The sequence below is a fragment of the Gigantopelta aegis genome, chromosome 9 (assembly GCF_016097555.1).
Source record: "Gigantopelta aegis isolate Gae_Host chromosome 9, Gae_host_genome, whole genome shotgun sequence".
NCBI lineage: Eukaryota > Metazoa > Mollusca > Gastropoda > Neomphalida > Peltospiridae > Gigantopelta > Gigantopelta aegis.
In genome coordinates, this window is record NC_054707.1 from 9,252,781 (window position 1) to 9,274,701 (window position 21,921).

At 41.2% G+C, this 21,921-nt stretch overlaps 1 protein-coding gene across 4 annotated transcripts; it reads right to left on the reverse strand.

Moving 5' to 3' along the window:
- Positions 1 to 6,907: 6,907 nt before the first annotated feature.
- LOC121380504 (uncharacterized PE-PGRS family protein PE_PGRS54-like) lies at positions 6,908 to 19,786 on the reverse strand. Of its 4 annotated transcripts, none has more exons than XM_041509336.1 (5): positions 19,576 to 19,786; positions 14,673 to 14,741; positions 12,001 to 14,316; positions 11,656 to 11,919; positions 6,908 to 9,297 (listed from the first exon to the last, which is right to left on the reverse strand). In XM_041509336.1, the coding sequence occupies exons 2-5, from the start codon at positions 14,734 to 14,736 to the stop codon at positions 7,931 to 7,933; spliced, it is 4,011 nt and encodes a 1,336-aa protein (XP_041365270.1). In that variant the 5' UTR covers positions 14,737 to 14,741; positions 19,576 to 19,786; the 3' UTR covers positions 6,908 to 7,930. The 4 variants fall into 4 exon arrangements, with proteins under 4 accessions (XP_041365270.1, XP_041365271.1, XP_041365268.1 ...); XM_041509337.1 differs by having other exon boundaries at positions 11,656 to 13,230; positions 13,450 to 14,316; positions 19,576 to 19,785; XM_041509334.1 differs by having other exon boundaries at positions 11,656 to 14,316.
- Positions 19,787 to 21,921: the final 2,135 nt, after the last annotated feature.

The following is a 21,921-nucleotide window of genomic DNA, read 5'->3' on the forward strand; positions in this document are numbered from 1 at the left end:
AACTGGGCGGAATTCAGCCAGACTGATAAAAAAACAAAAAAACAAAACCGTTCACTATAGTCTGTTTGCGTGAAAAGGGAACCGATGAATTGGCATACAACTCTCTGATGAATAAAGTTAAGATTCATATAAAAATATATTATTAAGATTTAAACCCATACCAACTCAAAAAATCAAAAAAAATCAGTGTAAATAAAAAAGTTTCTTTACAAATTACCATCAATATTATTTTACAATGCAGGTATGAAGACAGCTGATGAAACAGCCAACGCAGAGAAAGCACGGTTATACCTTTATTCTCATTGTACTGCATTATCGATTACTTCGATAGCAATGCAGCTAAGGCTGTTTTAGCATTTTGTCTTCACCCCTGTATTACAAATGAGATTAGTCTATATAATTTGATGGCAATTTGTTAAGAAACATTTTTATTTACAGAGAAATGTTTAGTAATAATATATTTTGGGTTGGTGTGGATTTAAAGGTCAGTAACATGTTTTAATTAAAAAATTTAACATTATTTATTATAGAGTTATATGTCAATTCATCGGTTCCTTTTTCACGCAAACAGACTATAGACTGGTTTATGCGCTTCATCTTAAACCAAATGACCACTTCGGGGACCAGTCAAATAGTTCGCGAACGTTAGCGTCTCTCTCTCTCTCTCTTCTATCGCTGTACGCGGAACTCGTTATACGTATTTCCGCCTATCTCGTTAATCACAGGAGTATCAAGAGTGTATTTTTAATACCACATCGTCACTTCTAGCAATTCTTCGTGCTGTAAACATTAAGGAGAACACGGTGACAGAGCAAATGAGTTTCAGAACACAGGCGAAAAATATGAAACAAATTCTGAAGTCACATTCCTTGCATACGTCCATCACTCACTGCGCTGGTGTCCAGACCTTGACCAGCGGTCACTAACCTCACAAGTGATTAATGTAACAGTTTTACTATTTCATACAGTATGTAGTGGGTGTTTCTTTCTTTCTTTTTTCTTTCTTTTTTTTGTTTTGGTCGTCGTTGCTATCTTTTATACTTGTCATCATCCGACAGCTGCTGTTTGCGTAGTAAATCATCGCATTAGCATCGGATTAAGTATCGCAGTTGAATCAAAGGTGATCCGTAGAAACCTGTTTAATTTAATACCTGGGGCGCCAGTTTAGAAAAGATCTAGGATCTAAACTCTCGCAACTTTGCGATATCGCAGTGCAATTAAAAAAGACTTGCAAAGAGGATGCTTTGTTGTCTAAGAGACCTTTGTGAATTAGGCCCCAGCTCTGCATAGGGTGCCAGGCTGGCTTTAACCGGCATTAAACGAAGATACCCAAATCTGGATAAAAACATTTAATCATATTAGCATTACTACCAAGCAAATATATATAGTTACAAACGAATCACTACGCATTTGTACACGGATTAGAACTAATTTTGAGGGTAGAATGATGGAAATACATGTTAAAGAGATCTCAGGTTAACACATTTTCCCCGAATATCTGTATAATTTTTGCCCGAAATTGAGGCTTTGCTCCAGCACTAGGGGTGAGTTGTCTCCCAATGCAATCCCCCCCCCCCCTCCCGTTCCCCCGTCTCGTACGTTTATGCTGGTCTAGTACTTTATTTATTTTCGTTTTAATTACTTTATCCATTTTTAAAAAAGAAGAACAAAGAAATGGTTGTTTAATGATACACAATACAATTACGGGACGGGATGTAGCGGGTTTCCGCTCTAAGACTATACGTCCAAATTACCAAATGTTTGACAACCAATAGCTCATAATTAATAAATCAAATGCTCTAGTGATGTCGTTAAACAAAACGAACATTAACGTTTCCATTTCTTGTTCAGTTGATTCATTTTTGTTTTGTGTTTATATCCAATTAAGGTTCAAGCACGCTGCCATGGACATAAACCTCAGTTATTTGGACTGTCTGTCCAAATTTTTAACTCTTCAACACATTTTATCCACGGTTATATGATGTCAGACATATGGTTGAGGATAACACATATAATGAGAGAGGAAACCCTCTGCCCCCACTTCATGAGCTACTCAAACAAGGGATCTTTCATATGCATCATCCCACTGACAGGATAGTATATAACATGGCCTTTTTGCATCTAGAAAGTCTTTGTACTACGAAACTGGATTAGCAACACTTACGTCCAGGTTTAATTTTAAAAAGCTGTGCTCAATGTTTAAATTCTGTCCCGGACCAAGTCACTGGTTATCTAGAGATTTGGCCCGCGACAGACATGTCTGAAACCTTAGTGGTATATGGGCATGTTAAAAATACCCCCTCTCTCTCATTGTTTAAAATAATGAAAGGTGTGGCTCCTGATTTTATGACACACAGTATCCCACCAACAATCCCTTACATGCTGAGAAATCGAATGATATTTCTTTACCCTCCACCCCCACCCCCGTTAGAACTAATTTTCTTCAATCGTTATTGATCCATTCGATCATAAAACTTTGGAACAACATACAAGAAGAAATTCAAAAATTGTCAAAACATGTCCCATACGTTGCACCATACTATTCATTTGATAACAGAAGAGAAAATGTATTGCATACCAAGTTAAGACACAGGTGTAGTGATTTAAAATGAGACTCATATCGAGTTGGCCTTAGCACCGATTCCTCGTGCAGTTGTGGATATAATTTCGAAAACAATTTTCTTTTCTTTTTCTGTGAATGCATTTTATATGAAAGGCAAATATGCACTCTCTAGAATTCATTGCAAAGATTTCAGCAAAAGTGCTCTAAATGAAGAAGACAATAAAGAAATATTTTATTTTATTTACATAAGTATATAAACGAAACTAATCGTTTCCCGTAATTAGTAAATAACGTATTGATTAAAATATATTACTCTTTATTTGTTTTATTGTTATTAATATTTTATTAGGCATTACGTAATCATTGCGATACCATGTTTGTGTTCTATGTTTTCTTTTAGCAAACGTGCTGTCTAATTATTGAACACACATATAACGTTGTTGCGTCTTCTTTTTGTTTCCTGTGTTCTTTCGTTCTTTCTCGCTTTCAATAATATTTATTTCTGTTCATATTTAAGTTTCAAAAATATATTTCTTGACATGTATGTACTATGGTTAAATAAAATATTTCCTTCCTTTGTATGTACTATGGAGAAGACCTTGTAAGTTGTTTAATTTTTACCTCATCTATTTGTTCTTTTAAAAAGCAATAAGATGTTTTAATCAATACACCAATGCACTGGCTGGAATGAGAAATAGCCCACTAGACCCACCGACGTGGATCGATCCTAAACAGGCTGCGACAAAGAAAGAGAAAAAGAAACAAACAAACAGAAAAAAAAGAAAGAAAGAAAGAAAGAAAAGAAAAGAAAAACGAGATAAAAAGACTACCACGAGTAACTACGATACTGAAGGGTTATACGAAACAGCATCGTGCAAGGTGAATGTTTGAAGTGCGCATATGTCGCATTAAATACTACCACAACTGCAATTCAGACATATACGACAGATCAGTAAATTCCTGTACTTCGATTTTTAATTGACATCTGACTGGCACTATTCACTGTTCTTAAAACATGTACGGATAAATGGACGAATGAATGAATGAATGACCATGTTTACAGACAGTAAAAAATCGAAAGTTAATGACCTTGCAACATCAGCAGGAAGGAAGGAAGGAAATGTTTCATTTAACGACGCGCTCAACACATTTTATTTACGGTTATATGGCGTCAGACATATGGATAAGGACCACGCAGCTATAAAGAGAGGAAACCCGCTGTCGCCACTTCATGACCTACTCTTTCGATTAGCAGCAAGGAATATTTTATATGCACAATCCCACAGACAGGATAGTACATACCACGGCCTTTGTTAAACCATTTGTGGAGCACTGGATGGAAAGAGAAATAGCCCAATGGGGCCACCGACGGTTATCGATCCTAAACCGACCGCGCATGAAGCGAGCGCTTCACCACTGGGCTAAATCCCGCCCCCACATCAGCAGGATGCCGATTACGGTACATTAAGATAAGTTTGTTTATATGTTTTGTTCAACTAGAGCACACTGATTTATTAATCATCGGCTATGGGATGTCAAACATTTGGTAATTCTGACATATAGTCTTAGAGAGGAAACCCGCTACATGTTTCCATTAGTAGCAAGGGATCTTTTATATGCACCATCCCACAGACATGATAGCACATACCACGGCCTTTGATATACCAGTCATGAAATTATGCATTACTGCAGGTAGCAGAGACGTAAATTGACCAATTAGGAGTCCTGTTACCCAATCAGCATCCTGTTACGAGAATAGTAACCGGCCTCGGTGGTGTCGTGGTAGGTACAGGGTTCGCAGCCCGGTACCGGCTCTCGCACAGATCGAGTTTTGACAACTCATGGGTAAGCGTAAAACCACTACATCCTATTCTCTCTCACCAACCACTAACCCACTGTCCTGGACAGACAGCCAAGATAGCTGAGGTGTGTGCCCAGAAACGCGTGCTTGAACCTTAATTGAATATAAACACGAAAATAAGTTAAAATGAAATGAACGAAAATAATGCCTTTTAAATGCACCCCATTTTTAATAATATATTTTATGTTTGAGAATAAATCTTGCACGTGCCTTTATAGTTCAAAATTGTGCTGAATGAGATATCATTTTCCATGAGATATTTCTACATTCCGTGTTTGAATACAAGGCCGGGGTGAAGTAACTTCCCAGCAGCCCTGAATCGGCAAATTGGGTGTGCTTCAAAAAATAAAAAATCACTACATATATGATTTACCCGGGGAAATTCTTGTTTTTTTAGTTTTTTGTGTGTGTTTATGTTATTATGGTGGATAGCGTGTTATTAATCAGCCCCATGCTTCCTGCACAAACTACAGCCTTGATTTGACATCAGATCAGTCCAAAGTAATTTAGGAGATTATTTGAAAAATTGTAAAACATAATTATAAACATGAATATTTTACTTTTAGAAATAAATCGATTTAATCATTTTGAATGCATGAAAAGGATTTGGGTTCACGGAGAAATATATAATAATTGTCTTTTATTTTTCGTCAAATAAATAGCGTGCTGGATTAATAACAGATATTAGTTTACAATAACATGTTTCATACGAAGCTGCATGATAGATTCTGAATAATAAATTAAAAATAAATAGCACAATCGTATTAATTAAAACGTGTTCCGTTGCTTAAACAAAACAGTAATAAAATAATAATGTTGCAATTTAAATGAATATAGTTTCCACTTTATTTAAGAATTGTTTGTTATTTATTTTACGTTCATCGGGGTATGAAACAAAATAATCCGCAGACTGTGTGAATAGACGAAGCCGTACTCACATAAGTTTGCGGATGATTGTTTTTTGTATGTATGTATGTATGTATGTATGTATGTATGTATGTATGTAAGTGTGTATGTGTACCATGTGTACATGCGTGTGTGTATGTCTCTGTGTGTGTATATAGTTAAAATATATATGTATCACTTACCCATGATATCCATGTCATAAACCCATGTATTAATTTAATGTATTAACCTGGTTAATAATGGTGTGCAAATTTGCAATGTCTCTAGGTAATAATGTGTTGCTGTGAATGGGTCATGTGTTTACAAGCCAACAAGAGCTGTATACCTGAGCGTAACGTTTTTTTATAAGATTTAGTTTAAGTGCGTGACGTCAAACTAATTTGTGCTGATCGTGATGACGTCATATTACCGATGGGGGCTACTTTAAAATGTTATTTTAGAAGTGTTATAGGATAAATATAATTCGCTACTCGTGTTTTTTAATATGTAATATATCAACCTCGTCTTGTTAATCGGTATTTGTCTCGGCGGTGCCTTGACAACATACCGATTAACATAGACTCGGTTGATATTTTCCATATTAAAAAATACTCGTTACCAATCCCCTCTCTCTGTCTCTCGCTCTCTGTCTCTGTCTGTCTGTCTCTCTCTCTCTCTCTCTCTCTCTCTCTCTCTCTCTCTCTCTCTCTCTCTCTCTCTCTCTCTCTCTCTCTCTCTCTCTCTCTCTCTCTCTCTCTCTGTAAGATGTCAGCAGCTAGTTGTGGGGTGAACCGCCATTTATACATTAATTCGACTTTCCACAGGAAATGCAAAATGTTCAGTTTGGGATGGGGGCAGTGCACTGCACGTTTCTTAGAATATCAAACTAAAGCATCCATTTGCAATGCCCTTTCAGTTTTCAGATGTCCAATACGAATTTCGAAAATTTGAACTCCCTGAAAGACGAACTATTTCGTCGTCTCATTCAAGTTCGAGTTATTGAAGTCTGACTATGCGTATATATAAGAAGAAAAAGAGGGAAATTGTGGTGATGGTGGTAAATGTGATGATATGATGATAATGATGATGATGATGATGATGATGAAACATGTATTAAAACTTCTGTCTTTGTTATTTTATAACAATACATCACCCCATCACAACGCATCACCCAGTCACAAACTAATATGCTGGACATCTAGATCAGTCTGAGGTGCGTGCGTCGCAGGATCGAACCATCTCAGTGGATCCATTCTCTGAATGGGTTTTTATTCCGTCACAACCAGTGCACCAAGACTAATATTTCAAAGTCCATGGTATGAGCTGTCCTCTCTATAAGAAAGTGCTATATAAAGGATCCCTTGCTGCTAATGGGAAAATGTAGCGAGTTTCCTCTGGCACCACGAGTTGAAAATTACCAAATGTTTAACATCCGATAGCCGATGATTAATAAATCAATGTGCTCTAGTGGTACTGTTAAACAAAATAATCTTTAACATAAACTGGTATAGAGTGGTTTGTATCTTCGTTTGACATTGTTTCATTCAAACAATTTCTTAAAAGCATTTTACAGTCTTTTTACAAACAGCATAAACAAGTACCATTTAATAATTTTTAATAAACAAAAAATACAAATAAATAAATGCACACTTATTTTTTCACTTGTGTAATATACACACACGAACGTAGTACTAATTGGCGATAGATATAACGATAAACAAATGATGATTTATTTTAAAATCTATTTCACACACCAGAATCTGATGTGCAATTTTGTACGTGGAACACGCAAATTAATATATGGCATGATACTGACTACACGTATATTTGTGTAGTACGTAATTTCCTCCTTTTTGTCTTGGTACCCATTTCCTTTTAATTCAGTGTATTTTAGCAATGTGCGGTGTTATGGGGGGGGGGGGGGGGCATAGGCAAACATGTCCCTATTTTTGTTAGGGGAAGGCTGGCTTTTGCCCGAATCAAACGAAACTGCCCGAATCTGCCTAACATATTAGCATAACTACAAAACAACTATATAGGGTTGCAAACGAATTTTGAGGGTCAATGATGGAAATACATGGTAAAAAGGTCTCAGGTTAACACATTTTGCCCGAATAACTGTATCATTTTTGCCCAAATTTGCTGGAAATGCCGCATTTGAACATCTAAAATTCATGTTTCTCAGGGAAACATGCTTGAACCCACCGTAACAGATCTAGACCCTTTGGACCCTCAAATTGCCATCTCCCGGACCATCGCAGTGGCAGTGCCCCCCCCCCCCCCCCCCCGACACACACACACACACTTTCCGCTGGCACTGATGTCTACCATTCGACGCCAAATAAAATGTGTTGAGTGCGTTGTTAAATAAAACATTTCCTTCCTTCCTTGATGTCTAACAAAATGCTTTAATAAATTAATGTAACACGTCTTCTGCCCCTCCCCCAATAATATCAATTAAACTTGCTATCAACTTGATGTTACAGGAACAGGACTACGCTAGCTCCTCTCTATTTATAGATGTTCGAACTGTTCGTAAAAATGTTACCCATAGATTTATAAGAAACATGCTTGTAAACGACGAAACCCACGTTTCTAATTACTATGATAAAAGCTGACGTTTAGAACATATCCATATATAACATTAACATTGCAGTATTGTCAAACATGGATTGACCACTGTTAGAAAACATATCAAACGGATTCCACCAGAAATCGTACATATCGGAAAAGAAGTTGTTATACCCAAAGTCCTGCCAAGGATCACGCGGGTAATTATTGGTCACCCATCTTGTACCAACTCCTGATGTATGCCCTCCTGATGTACTTGTACCATGTCCTCCTGACGTACTTGTGCCATGTCCTCCTGACGTACTCATACCATGTCCTGTTGACGTACTCGTTCCATGTCCTCCTGACGTACTCGTCCCATGTCCTCCTGACGTACTTGTACCATGTCCTGCTGACGTACTCGTTCCATGTCCTCCTGACGTACTCGTCCCATGTCCTCCTGACGTACTTGTGCCATGTCCTCCTGACGTAGTCGTCCCATGCCCTCCTGACGTACTTGTACCATGCCCTCCAGACGTACTTATGCCATGTCCTGACGTACTCATACCATGTCCTTTTGACGTACTCGTTCCATGTCCTCCTGACGTACTTGTACCATGTCCTCCTGACGTACTCGTCCCATGTCCTCCTGATGTACTCGTCCCATATCCTCCTGACGTACTTGTACCATGTCCTCCTGACGTGCTTGTACCATGTCCTCCTGACGTACTCGTACCATGTCCTCCTGACGTACTCGTCCCATGTCCTCCTGACGTACTTGTACCATGTCCTGCTGACGTACTCGTTCCATGTCCTCCTGACGTACTCGTCCCATGTCCTCCTGACGTACTTGTGCCATGTCCTCCTGACGTAGTCGTCCCATGCCCTCCTGACGTACTTGTACCATGCCCTCCAGACGTACTTATGCCATGTCCTGACGTACTCATACCATGTCCTTTTGACGTACTCGTTCCATGTCCTCCTGACGTACTTGTACCATGTCCTCCTGACGTACTCGTCCCATGTCCTCCTGATGTACTCGTCCCATATCCTCCTGACGGACTTGTACCATGTCCTCCTGACGTGCTTGTACCATGTCCTCCTGACGTACTCGTACCATGCCCTCCAGACGTACTTGTACCATGTCCTCCTGACGTACTTGTACCATGTCCTCCTGACGTACTTGTACCATGTCCTCCTAAAGTACTTGTGCCATGTCTTCCTGACGTACTTATAGCATATGCTCCTGGCGAACTACCATGTCCATGTTCTCCTGACGTACCATGTCCTCCTGACGTACCATGTCCTCGTGACGTACCATGTCCTGACGTACTTGTACCATGTCCCCCTGTATTAGCAGCTGTTTCATCTGTATCAGCTGTCACACCTGTAGCATTTGCTCCTGTAGACGAATGATCCACGGTAGATGCACCATTCCCTGAAAAGCAATATAAATCGAACTAACCATGGGTGTTACTGTTATATATATACTAGCCGGCATTAATAACGCAATTTCCTTTTGTCAAAATAATATACGTTCCGTTTGGACTTCATTGACGCTATTCGTCAATGTACATGGTACAGTGGTACACATTATTTCAGCAGCATGTAAAGGTCGACTTCCGGCCTGTTCCCAACATAAGGGGAACAACGCTAAAAACGCATTATCCGGTAAATCGCGCACACGCAACCACTTGGCGAAATAACATTTTGCACGTGCATTTCCTGATACCCGGGCACACTCAGAACACGCGGGTGGCAATGAGTATCTCACTCCTACACGATGCCTCGGTTGAACAACGCCGATCGGAATCAAGCCATTGGCTTGTTGAATGCCGGAAACTCGCAATTGCGGGTAGCACAACGGTTCCACGTGCACCCGTCAACCATTAATCGGCTCCTCAACCGATATCAGACGACAGGGACCGTCAATGACCGCCGTCGTTCGTGCACACCACGCGTAACGACCAATAGACAGGACCGGAACATACGGTTGCGGCACCTGCGCAATCGGTTTTTGACAGCCGCAAGCACTGCCAGGACTGAAGTGGGAACCAGGGGACGACTCATCAGCGCCCGAACTGTCCGGAGACGTCTTGCCGCAGCACGACTGCATTGCCACCGACCCTACCGTGGCCTTATCCTCCTGCACAGACATCGTCAAGCAAGACTCTTATGGGCCAGGAATGGTGGGCATTTGCGACCCAGGAGATGGCGAGATGTCATCTTCTCGGATGAATCGAGATTTAACGTGAGTGTCACGGACAGACGTCGTTGCATTTACCGCCGTCGTAGAGAACGTGTCGCGCAGGCCTGTGTTCTGGAGAGGGACCGCTACGGGGGCGGCGGAGTCATGGTTTGGGGCGCCATCAATGCTGACTTCCGGTCCGAACTCGTGGTGGTACAGGGAAACCTTAATGCGCAACACTACGTCGACAACATCCTGCGGCCGGTCCTCCTCCCATTGATGAGACGGCATGGCGGAAACAGGCTCGTCTTCCAGCAAGACAACGCTCGGCCGCACACTGCCAGGCGTACACGGGCGTTTCTTCGTGCCCACCATGTCACTGTGTTGGACTGGCCAGCAGTTTCCCCGGACATGAACCCAATAGAGCACATGTGGGACGAGCTGGGACGTCGTGTTCAAAACCAACCGAATCCACCACAGAACTTCGCTGAGCTGCAGCAGGCATTGCAGCATCACTGGGCAGCCATCCCACGACGTGTGGTGAGGCGCCTGTGCATGTCCATGCCTAGGAGGCTGCAGGCGTGCATCGCAGCACATGGAGGTCACACGAAATACTGACCCCCATGACGTTGACATCGCCAGAGACGTTATGTGCGATTCACTGTTGGCGGCTGACAGTGCCAGTCAGATGGGCCAGTGGTTGGTCTCACTGGTGGTATCAGTTTCATTTTTGTGGAATCTCGCATAATAAAATAAACCATGATCATTTCCGAGATTGCGTTTTTATTGCCACCTAGTATATATGTTATATCTAAACAGCAACACACTGTGCATTCTCGGATAATGGAAATAAACAATTTCAAGAATATAAGTTGCATCGTAAGTGTATTTGCACATTTCTAATATTGATAAACTACTGCATCGATTAAGCATACAAAGGGTCAGGACGTAATTTTCGAAACAAACGTTGTCTTCTCCGTCTAACAATTTACTGTTAAAGATCCCAGAAATAATCAACTTCAACTGTAATTTTATTATTAATTATTTAATAGTTTTATTGTTCATATTATTTCAAACCTCTAGTTATTTAGTAAGATGAAGATAAAAATACAAGATTGCTGAATAGCTTCGCAACAATAACGTCAGTTTTAGTGTCCAAAGGGAGATAACCCGATAATCGCGATTATCAGTAAATAAAGAAAACTTTATTTTAGAAAAATTGTCATACAAATCATAATAGTTTGTTTCGGCTGCATTATTATCAGAGCCGCCCAGAATGCATTTCATAACATCGAAAGCGAGGAGATTAGCTCATTGTGTCTTCACGTAATCGATGATATAGTCATTCTTAAAGCTGCTAGGTACTCAGTTCACAACCAGGACGATATAATATAACTCAATGGGTAGGTTGTGTAAAGGCCACTCACTGACTTCTCTCTCACTAACAACTAACAATTGATCTACTGCCGTGGACTGACAGCCCGTATAGCTATGGTGTGCGACCAGGACCGTGTTCTTGAGTCTTAATTTGGTATAATCACGAAATTAAGTTAACATGAATTACACGTGTCTAGGTTTAAGTTATATTAATTTAGCCTGCTGTAATACCTGCACTACTGGTTTGAGATGCGGCATCTGTGTCATTTTGAACGGTACTCGTACTTGGTGCTGCGCCAGTGTGAGATCCAGTGGTTCTTCCAGTGGCTGTTTCGTGAATCCCTGTGCTCGTTCCATCTCCAGTTGTACCAGTACCAGTACTTGTACCATCTCCAGTTGTACCAGTACCAGTACTTGTTCCATTTCCACTTGTACCAGTAATTGCACCATCTCCTGTTGTACCAGTACTTATACCATCTCCAGTTGTACCAGTATGTGTACCATCTCCAGCTGTATCAGTATGTGTACCATCTCCAGCTGTATTATTATGTGTACCATCTCCAGCTGTATCATTATGTGTACCATCTCCAGCTGTATCAGTATGTGTACCATCTCCAGCTGTATTATTATGTGTACCATCTCCAGCTGTATCATTATGTGTACCATCTCCAGCTGTATCATTATGTGTACCATCTCCAGCTGTATCAGTATGTGTACCATCTCCAGCTGTAACCGCATGTGTACCATCTCCAGCTGTATCAGCACCTGTACCATCTCCAGTTGTACCAGCACTTGTGCCATCTCCAGTTGTACCATCTCCAGTTGTACCAGTACTTGTAACATCTCCAGTTGTATGAACACCTATACCATCTACAGTTGTACCAGTACTTGTTCCATTTCCAGTTGTACCAGTAATTGCACCATCTCCAGCTGTACCAGCACCTGTACCATCTCCAGTTGTACCAGTATGTGTACCATCTCCAGCTGTATCAGTATGTGTACCATCTCCAGTTGTACCAGTAATTGCACCATCTCCAGTTGTACCAACACCTGTACCATCTCCAGTTGTACCAGTATGTGTACCATCTCCAGCTGTATCAGTATGTGTACCATCTCCAGTTGTACCAGTAATTGCACCATCTCCAGTTGCACCAGCACCTGTACCATCTCCAGTTGTACCAGTATGTGTACCATCTCCAGTTGTACCAGCACCTGTACCATTTCCAGTTGTACCAGTATGTGTACCATCTCCAGTTGTACCAGCACCTGTACCATCTCCAGTTGTACCAGTATGTGTACCATCTCCAGTTGTACCAGCACCTGTACCATCTCCAGCTGTATCAGTATGTGTACCATCTCCAGTTGTACCAGCACCTGTATCATTTCCAGTTGTACCAGTATGTGTACCATCTCCAGTTGTACCAGCACCTGTACCATTTCCAGTTGTACCAGTATGTGTACCATCTCCAGTTGTACCAGCACCTGTACCATCTCCAGTTGTACCAGTATGTGTACCATCTCCAGTTGTACCAGCACCTGTACCATCTCCAGCTGTATCAGTATGTGTACCATCTCCAGTTGTACCAGCACCTGTACCATTTCCAGTTGTACCAGTATGTGTACCATCTCCAGTTGTACCAGTATGTGTACCATTTCCAGTTGTACCAGTATGTGTACCATCTCCAGTTGTACCAGTAATTGCACCATCTCCAGTTGCACCAGCACCTGTACCATCTCCAGCTGTATCAGTATGTGTACCATCTCCAGTTGTACCAGTAATTGCACCATCTCCAGTTGTACCAGCACCTGCACCATCTCCAGTTGTATCAGCACTTGTACCATCTCCAGTTTTACCAGCACTTGCACCATCTCCAATTGTACCAGTACTTGTACCATCTCCAGTTGTACCGGCACCTGTACCATCTCCAGTTGTACCAGCACTTGTACCATCTGCAGCTATACCATCTACAGTTGTACCAGTACTTGTACCATCTCCAGCTATACCATCTACAGTTGTACCAGTACTTGTTCCATTTCCAGTTGTACCAGTAATTGCACCATCTCCAGTTGTACCAGCACCTGTACCATCTCCAATTGTACCAGTATGTGTACCATTGCCAGTTGTACCAGAACCTGTACCATCTCCAGTTGTACCAGTATGTGTACCATCTCCAGCTGTATCATTATGTGTACCATCTCTAGTTGTACCAGTATGTGTACCATCTCCAGCTGTATCATTATATGTACCATCTCTAGTTGTACCAGTATGTGTACCATCTCCAGTTGTACCAGTACTTGTTCCATTTCCAGTTGTACCAGTAATTGCACCATCTCCAGTTGTACCAGTACTTGTACCATCTCCAGTTGTACCAGTACTTATACCATCTCCAGCAGTACTTGTTCCATTTCCAGCTGTACCAGTAATTGCACCATCTCCAGTTGTACCAGCACCTGTACCATCTCCAGTTGTACCAGTATGTGTACCATCTCCTGCTGTATCATTATGTGTACCATCTCCAGCTGTATCAGTATGTGTACCATCTCCAGCTGTACCAGCACCTGTACCATCTCCAGTTGTACCAGTATGTGTACCATCTCCAGTTGTACCAGCACCTGTACCATCTCCAGTTATACCAGTATGTGTACCATCTCCAGCTGTACCAGCACCTGTACCATCTCCAGTTGTACCAGTATGTGTACCATCTCCAGCTGTATCATTATGTGTACCATCTCCAGCTGTATCAGTATGTGTACCATCTCCAGCTGTAACAGAATGTGTCCCAGTGTCAGTCCCGGTCCCAGAGTCAGTCCCGGTCGCAGGTGCAGTTCCAACCCCACTCACAGTGTCTGGCGCAATAGCCGTACGCTCTGTTTCAACGATGTCTGTGATGGCTTTAATAGAAACATAAGAAAATTAAAATTAAAATGTAACAGATTACTCTGGCATGCAATCACACCTCCAATCCTATATATACCATCGGGTAGGAGGAGAAGTAGGCGGAAAAGAAGTATGAAGAAGAATACAAATAACATTACGGTGAAACATGCAATGTTCAAAACAATGTGGGTTTTTCCCCTGTAATTTTGTTGTTGATGATATTTGGCTATGTGCGATGTAAACATTAGAGTTGCAATGCATGCATATGTTTGTGTTTAAAGCTGGCATACTGCTTGTCATTTTAACAGAGTGCCCAGCCTGTGCATATTGTAGTATTTGGACTGTCTGCCAATGTGACAATGTAACTCACGGGCGACTCTGCCGATAGTGACGAGGGCCAGAAGACACGCCAGCGCCAACAGCAGCCTGGTCATGGTGGCTGAAAGATAGAACAAGAATCTCACGATGTGAACAACAACCAACAACCAACAACCCCTCCTCCACCCACCCACCCCCCAAAAAAGTAAAAAACCCCACCCCAAAACCCCCCAACAATAGACAACAACAAACAAACAAAAAACAAAACAATAAACAAAAACAAAACAATAACAACGCAAAGCAAAGCAAAGTTTAAATGTATCGTTGTTTATTAAGGCACCCAATAGCCGATGTATTTTTTTGTGCTAGGGTGTCATTAAACATTCATTCATTCGTTTTTGGTTAAAGGGAGCTAATCTATTACTATTTTGAAACGTTTCACTTGTTCAGTACCTATTTTCAAATTACAAATGATTTCTCCCCTCTTTTTGTTTTTGTTTATTTGGTTTTTGTTTGGGTTTGTTTGGGTTTTTTTCCCTTTTACATGAGTGTCGTGGTTATATCCATTTAAGGTTCAAGCACGCTGTCTTGGCCACACACGTGAACTATCCGGACAACTATATAATTTGCAATAATGGCGGTTTCCGTCAAAAATATTAATTATGTTTTGTTTTGAAACAAAAAGTTTATACCTTCAGCTATATGCCTATAAAAATACAACCAAATAATTTCATTTACTAGTAGATGTAGAAGATTTTTCTATTTTGGGGGTAATCCTGAGAGAGTGCTACACGCATTAACGTGTGAGATCACTGCTTTATGCGTACACATTCAACACACTAAGTATACCCAGAATGTTTTGCGGTCAACTGACAAAAGAAACAAAGATGGTGACCATGCTATATTTAGCCACAAATTATTCGGGGAAACCCCCCTTGTCACCTAGTGAAAAGTTTTATAAAAATATTATTCAAGAGTTAATTATAGAAACATTATGAGTGGGATCGATTCATTTATAGTTATTTATTACAACTAAATGTACAAATAACGAAATATTGTAGTTTCAACTTTGATATAGGACCTTTAGCTTAAATAATCATATTGATGTACTTACCTTTGTTTGCCACCCAATAGCCAATTGTTCTTTGTATTTTTGCTGGGGTGTCGTTAAACATTCATTCATTCATTCATTATTCAGGGGCGGGATGTAGCCCAGTAATAAAGCACTCGCTTGATGTGCGGTCGGTTTGGGATTGATCTTAGTCGGTGGGCCCATTGAGCTATATCTAGTTCCAGCCAGTGCCCCATAACTGGTATATCGAAGGCCGTGGTATGTGCTATCCTGTCTGTGGGATGGTGCATATACAATATATGCAATAACCGATGATTAATAGAGCAATGTGCTCTAGTGGTGCCGTTAAACAAAACAGACTTTGACTCATTCATTCATTCATTCATTAAGCTAGCTGGGCTGTCTGCCAGAATCGTGGGTTTGTGGTTAGTCGTTAGTGGATGGTGAGCGATAAGTCGGTTTATCCGCCACACACCTCCCCATTTGGTCGTTCAATTCGCTCTGGCTGGGAACATATACAGATCGGTTGCGAACCCAGTACTTACCTGCCTTACGACCGATGGCTTTACCATTATATCATCGAAGTCGGTCAGCTTCTTCTTTTAACTTATTCTGTGTTTATATTCAATTAAATGTCAAGCACGCTGCCCTGGGCACACACCTCAGCTATCTGGGCTGTCTGACCAGGACACTGGGCCACGATTGTGGTATATTAAAGGCCGTGGTATGTGCCATCCTGTCTGTGGGATGGTACATATAAAAGATCCCTTTGTAGCGGGTTTCCTCACTTTCAACTTATTTTAGTGCTTATATCCAATTAAGGTTCAAGGTCCACTCTAAGACTATAATGTGTCAAATTTACCACAAGTTTCACATCGTATAGCCCATGATTATATAAATCAATGGACTCGTTAACGGTTAACGGTTAGTAAAAGAGAAGTTAATGTGGTGGCCGTTACATCTCAGCATTGATTGGAGGTTCACGACTGGCATATCAAAGGCCGTGGTATGTGCTATGTGGGATAGTGTGTATTAAAGATAATTGTTTTTATTCTAGGTTAGAGCTGGCATCAAGGTGTGAACCCAGTACCTATAAGACTTAAGACCGATGGCTTAACCACAGCACCATTGAGGTCGGTCAGGTGACTTGCATAAGCAATGAGATTATACTGGCTGTTTTCCAGTGATTAGCCACGTGATTTTGCACACCTCTCCCAGCGAAGACAAACATTGTCAGACGTCTTCTACTTGATGTTTTGTCTTTGAAAAAAAAAAAAAAAAAAAAGTCCTTCTACAGCAGACATTCTTAAGGACGGTATGAAACGTCACGTTTGTGTTAGGTGTATTGATGTTCATACTTTCATACTGGCAGCGTTGTCAAGAAATTGTAAACAAGGAAGGCAAGAAGGAACAGCGGACGAAATACACAAATGTTTTATTTAACGACGCTCACTCTACACACAGTTAAGTGGCGTATTACGGTGTGGACCACACAGACACTAAGAGACGAAACCCGACGCCTCTACTCTTTTTCTTTTTGATTAACAGCAAGGGATATTTATATGTATTTCACAGCTTTTGTGGAGCACTGGGTCCACCAATAGAAATCGAACCTAGGTCGATAATGCATCAGATGAACACTCTACCGCCGGCCTACATTCCGAGTCTTGAAATAGGAAGTAATGTGGGTTTTGTTTGGGTTTTTTACCTACTTCTTAGCATATTCTTAAAGGGACATCCCTGAGTTTGCTGCAAGTTTAAAGATGTTATCGACTAACAGATACGTTTTAACGATTTTAATTACATATCAAATATATTTTCCTGCATAACATATCAGTGGTTGTATATTTAACTTTATTTTTTCATACGTACGAAATTATTTGAAGACAAAATCCAGTGGTAAAGCGCTCTCTTGATGCGTGGTCGATGCAGGATCGATCCCCGTCGGTTGCCCATTGGGCTATTTCTCGTTCCAGCCAGTGCACCACGACTGGTATATCAAAGGCCGTGGCGTATGTTATCCTGCCTGTGGAATGGTGCATATAAAAGATCCCTTGCTGCTAATCGAAAAAGAGTAGCCCATGCGGGTTTCCTTTCTCAATATCTGTGTGGTCCTTAACCATATGTCCGACGCCATATAACCGTAAATAAAATGTGCTGAGTGCGTCGTTAAATAAAAAAAATCCCTCAAAACAACAAACAAAACTAAATAATGCGATATAGTAATTCTACTCCTACCGAATACTAACAAGGAATCGTCTTTTCACAGATAGCGCACTACATACCACGACCTTTGATTTACCAGTCGCAGTGGTAGGGGCCACTGGTTCAGACGAGAAAATCCCAGTAAGTCCAACGTCATGAATCGATCCCATGTACTTCCAGTCGTGTTCGAAATGAGTGCTCTTCCACTAAGACACCACCTATTTCGCAAACAACAAGAAGTCGACCATCACTTACGTTCTCGATGATTCTATGTTTTATGGGTCAGGACGTGGCCCGGTTGTAAAGTGCCCGCTTGATGCGCGGTCCATCTGTGATCGACCCCCGTCAGTGGGCCCATTGGGCTATTTCTCGTTCCAGCCAGTGCTCCACAACTGGGGTAACAAAGACCGTGGTATGCACTATCCTGTCTGTGGGATGGTGCATACAAAATATCCCTTTGCTGCTGTTAGTGTGTTGCTAGTCGGCGTGGTGGCAGAGGGTTTTGTCTCTCATTATAACCGTAATTAAAATAAGTTGAGTGCGTCGTTAAATAAAAACATTCCTTCCTTCCATATTTCCTGTTCTAGACGGACGAGCTAGCCGACACCGGCACCTGCGCCCATGGCAGGCGTGCGCTACAACAGATTGCTCTGAATGTGCACGTAAAACTCCCTGACCTGACCTGACCTTCCTTCCATGTTTTGTAACAGAAGACCATGTCTGTTAGTAAACTTCGGAAAAGTTGCAGCTGGTTATTGTCTGGGAGCACCTGAGGTTGTGGGATTTCATTTCAACGTGCTTTATTTAGGGGCTTATACTCAATTAAGGTTCAAGCACGCTGTCCTGGGCACACACCTAAAAAATCTGGGTTGTCAGTCCAGGACAGTGGGTCAGTGGTTAGTGAGAGAGAATAGGGTGTATTGGTGTTACACCTATCCACCGAGTCGTTAAAACTCGCTGTGGGTGGGAGCCGGTACCGGGCTGCGAACCCTGTACCTACTAGCCTTATGTCCGATGGCTTAACCAAGACACCATCGAGGCCGATTGTGGGATTGGAAACAGGGACTCAATATACTGGCAAGTCCAGGAGGGCGAACGAACGTGGTTCCTCGCTAGCCTGGTTTTAGCGTCTAACGTTAGATGGATGTAATATATGATAGAAGACGATGGCACCAGTCAAATAGTTTGCTAGCACTCGGTTTTCTGAACACTTACCAGAGCGAGTGATATACCGATTAAGTTTAAGAAATCAACTTTTAATTCCATGTTATAAAAACGTGTTTGTTTTGTTTAACGACATCACTAGAGCACATTGATTTATTAATCATCTGCTATTGGATTTCAAACAGTTGGTAATTCTGACATGTAGGAAGGATACCTGTAACATATTTCTATGCACCATCCCACATACAGAACAGCACATACCACGGCCTTTTGGTTTACCAATCCTGATGCACTGGCTTGAACAAAAAATAGCCCATTTGGCTACGATGATCGATTCTAGAGCGACCGCGCATCAGGCGAGCTCTTTACCAATGGGCCACGTCCCATCCCTACATATTGTAACACATACATATATAACAAATATAATTTACATGTAAGATGTACAATATATTAAATACTGTAGATGTAAATAAAATATTTATACAAGTTTACGTAAACAGTTGTCACCACTCACCTTTTTATCGATGTTTACAAGGTGATGAAAATTGTTAACACCGAATTATCCGAGAGCTTTTATAGGATAATAAAATATTAAATACATGTGGGCGAACAGAACCAAAGTCGGACCCACCCAAAGGCGATTGCACGTGCTAAATGTCAGCGTCACCCATGACGCGATACGTATTGTTATTTACAACCTTGACAAACACCGCACTTCGCATATTGTGAAAACTTGGCAGTCGTTGGGCAGCTATGATGGTTGGCTACACCTTACTTCCATGTAGAATGAGAAAAAAATATTTACACAGTGATATGAATAAAGCGAATATGGTGAAACAGTTTATTAATAAATTACACAAGAGTAGTTATGTAAATGTATAAACTTTAACATGCCCAGTGTAATGAAAGATTGTTCCTGACAGGAATTAAGACTGTAAACACGGTGATATACAACACGACCCAACAGCATAGCATTCCTGGAATCGTGAGGTTAATATAACAGTAAAAACGTGTTTCCTAAATAACGGATGTCTTCTGCAACTATAGTAAACATATATTACGTCGTCTCATCTGAAAGTGTTTTTATGTGTTAATATAATCTAAAATATAAATCTACAATATAAAATAAGTAACCAATTATATAGCGCATGTAAAAGACAAATGCAGATACTGCCACAGCGATAATTTAATTTTTACATTTTTAAATAATACGATAATGAAGCACGATAGTTTAGGTGTTTTGAATCATCTCATGTATTTATGTCACTATTACATTAACAGAAAGACAGATCGTCACTCAAACGGACATATACGTTATATATCAGCGTAGAAAACACATACAAAGCCATCAAAAATTATGTCTTCCATAACAGTCAGCTAAGTATAAAAGCGACGGTGGAAACTTTCAACTTTTAAATTGCCGTAGGCCTAATTAGAAGGGCGGAGTGAGTTGGATCTCTAATACCCACCCCACACTACCCCCATGAATTGAGTATTTTTCAACCACATGGATGTTCTTTTTGCACGTTGTACATATTCGTTGGAGTTTGTATGTTCTCGAAATGGGGTAATTGCATGTTACTATTTACGTGACCAGTAATTTAATTAATGAACAAGCCAGACTGGGAAGGGCGGTAGAGGGTAACGTGTCATCTTCATCGCATACGCCTAGGTGAATTACGTCTTACAAAAAAGTGATTTCTTGTTACAGGTAGTACTAAACCAAATAACTTCCGGCTGGGTCAAAGTTCCAGGTGCACCCAACTTTTGATAGAGAAGTAAACACAACAAGTCCTGTGATTGGTGATAAATGTGAATGTGTTGGTTGTAAAACATAGTTTCATCTGGGTAAAAAAATATGCTATTTTGTTTCATCTAGTACCACTGAGTCAAGTTGCGTTGCGCTTGAAACATGTATGGGGTACCTGTAAAATAAGTACTCGAATTTTGTGCGGAACTAGGGTAGTCATAGACGCTACCCGTTATCTCAGAAATGAGCAGCTTGACCCCCATTTTTTCTTATTCACTTTAAGGGTGAGGGGTGGTAGTATTTATATCTGTGGCGTTTATGTCGATTGATACGCTGCAGGTAGGAGTTTTAGCCACATATGTTACTATTGTCGTCTATAGGATTTGGTAGTGTAAGTAGTAGGGGGGCCTGCCGGGTGCCATGACCTACTTTTCCATGACCTTGACCTTGGTGTAGGTGTGACGTCATAGTCTGACCTTGGCATAGGTGTTTAGGTATGTGAGGAGGATAACACCCCGCCCGTGTCCCTGACCGACTTAGGTTGTTCCTGACGTCCTTGGACTGGCCCTGACCGATTTGTTTAGCATTGATCGACTTAGAGGGCAGTGACTGGTATACCTGGGCAAGTGTGCGACCTTGGTGTAAGTCATAGCATTGACGTACTTGGTGTGTGACTCATAGCCTAGCCTTGACCTACCTAGAGGACAGTGACTGGTAGGCAGGCGCACGACTTTGGCACAGGTGTGTGACCGACTTCCATGAATAACCGTGCACCTGACCTACTTAGACTAGTTCCGTTGTGTCCTTGGACTGTCCCCCGACTACTGTCCTTGGCCTAGTTACGACTGACCTATGTAGGCTCGTATTTGGATATAAAAAGGGGTGTTTTGTTAGTAGCGTCATTCGCTTGCCGAAAGTTCTGTGAACGAGATCTATTTTTGCTTTGGAGTTTGAAGATATTCTGGTACGAAGAAAATGACATCGGGATATTCGAGCAGTGTTAGTAGCAGCAGCAGTAGCGATGAGGACGACGTCTTGGTTTGCAAATGTTCAGAAAGACGTACAATCAAATGTAAAAGAGTGACTACCAAACAGTATGAGAAGAAGAAG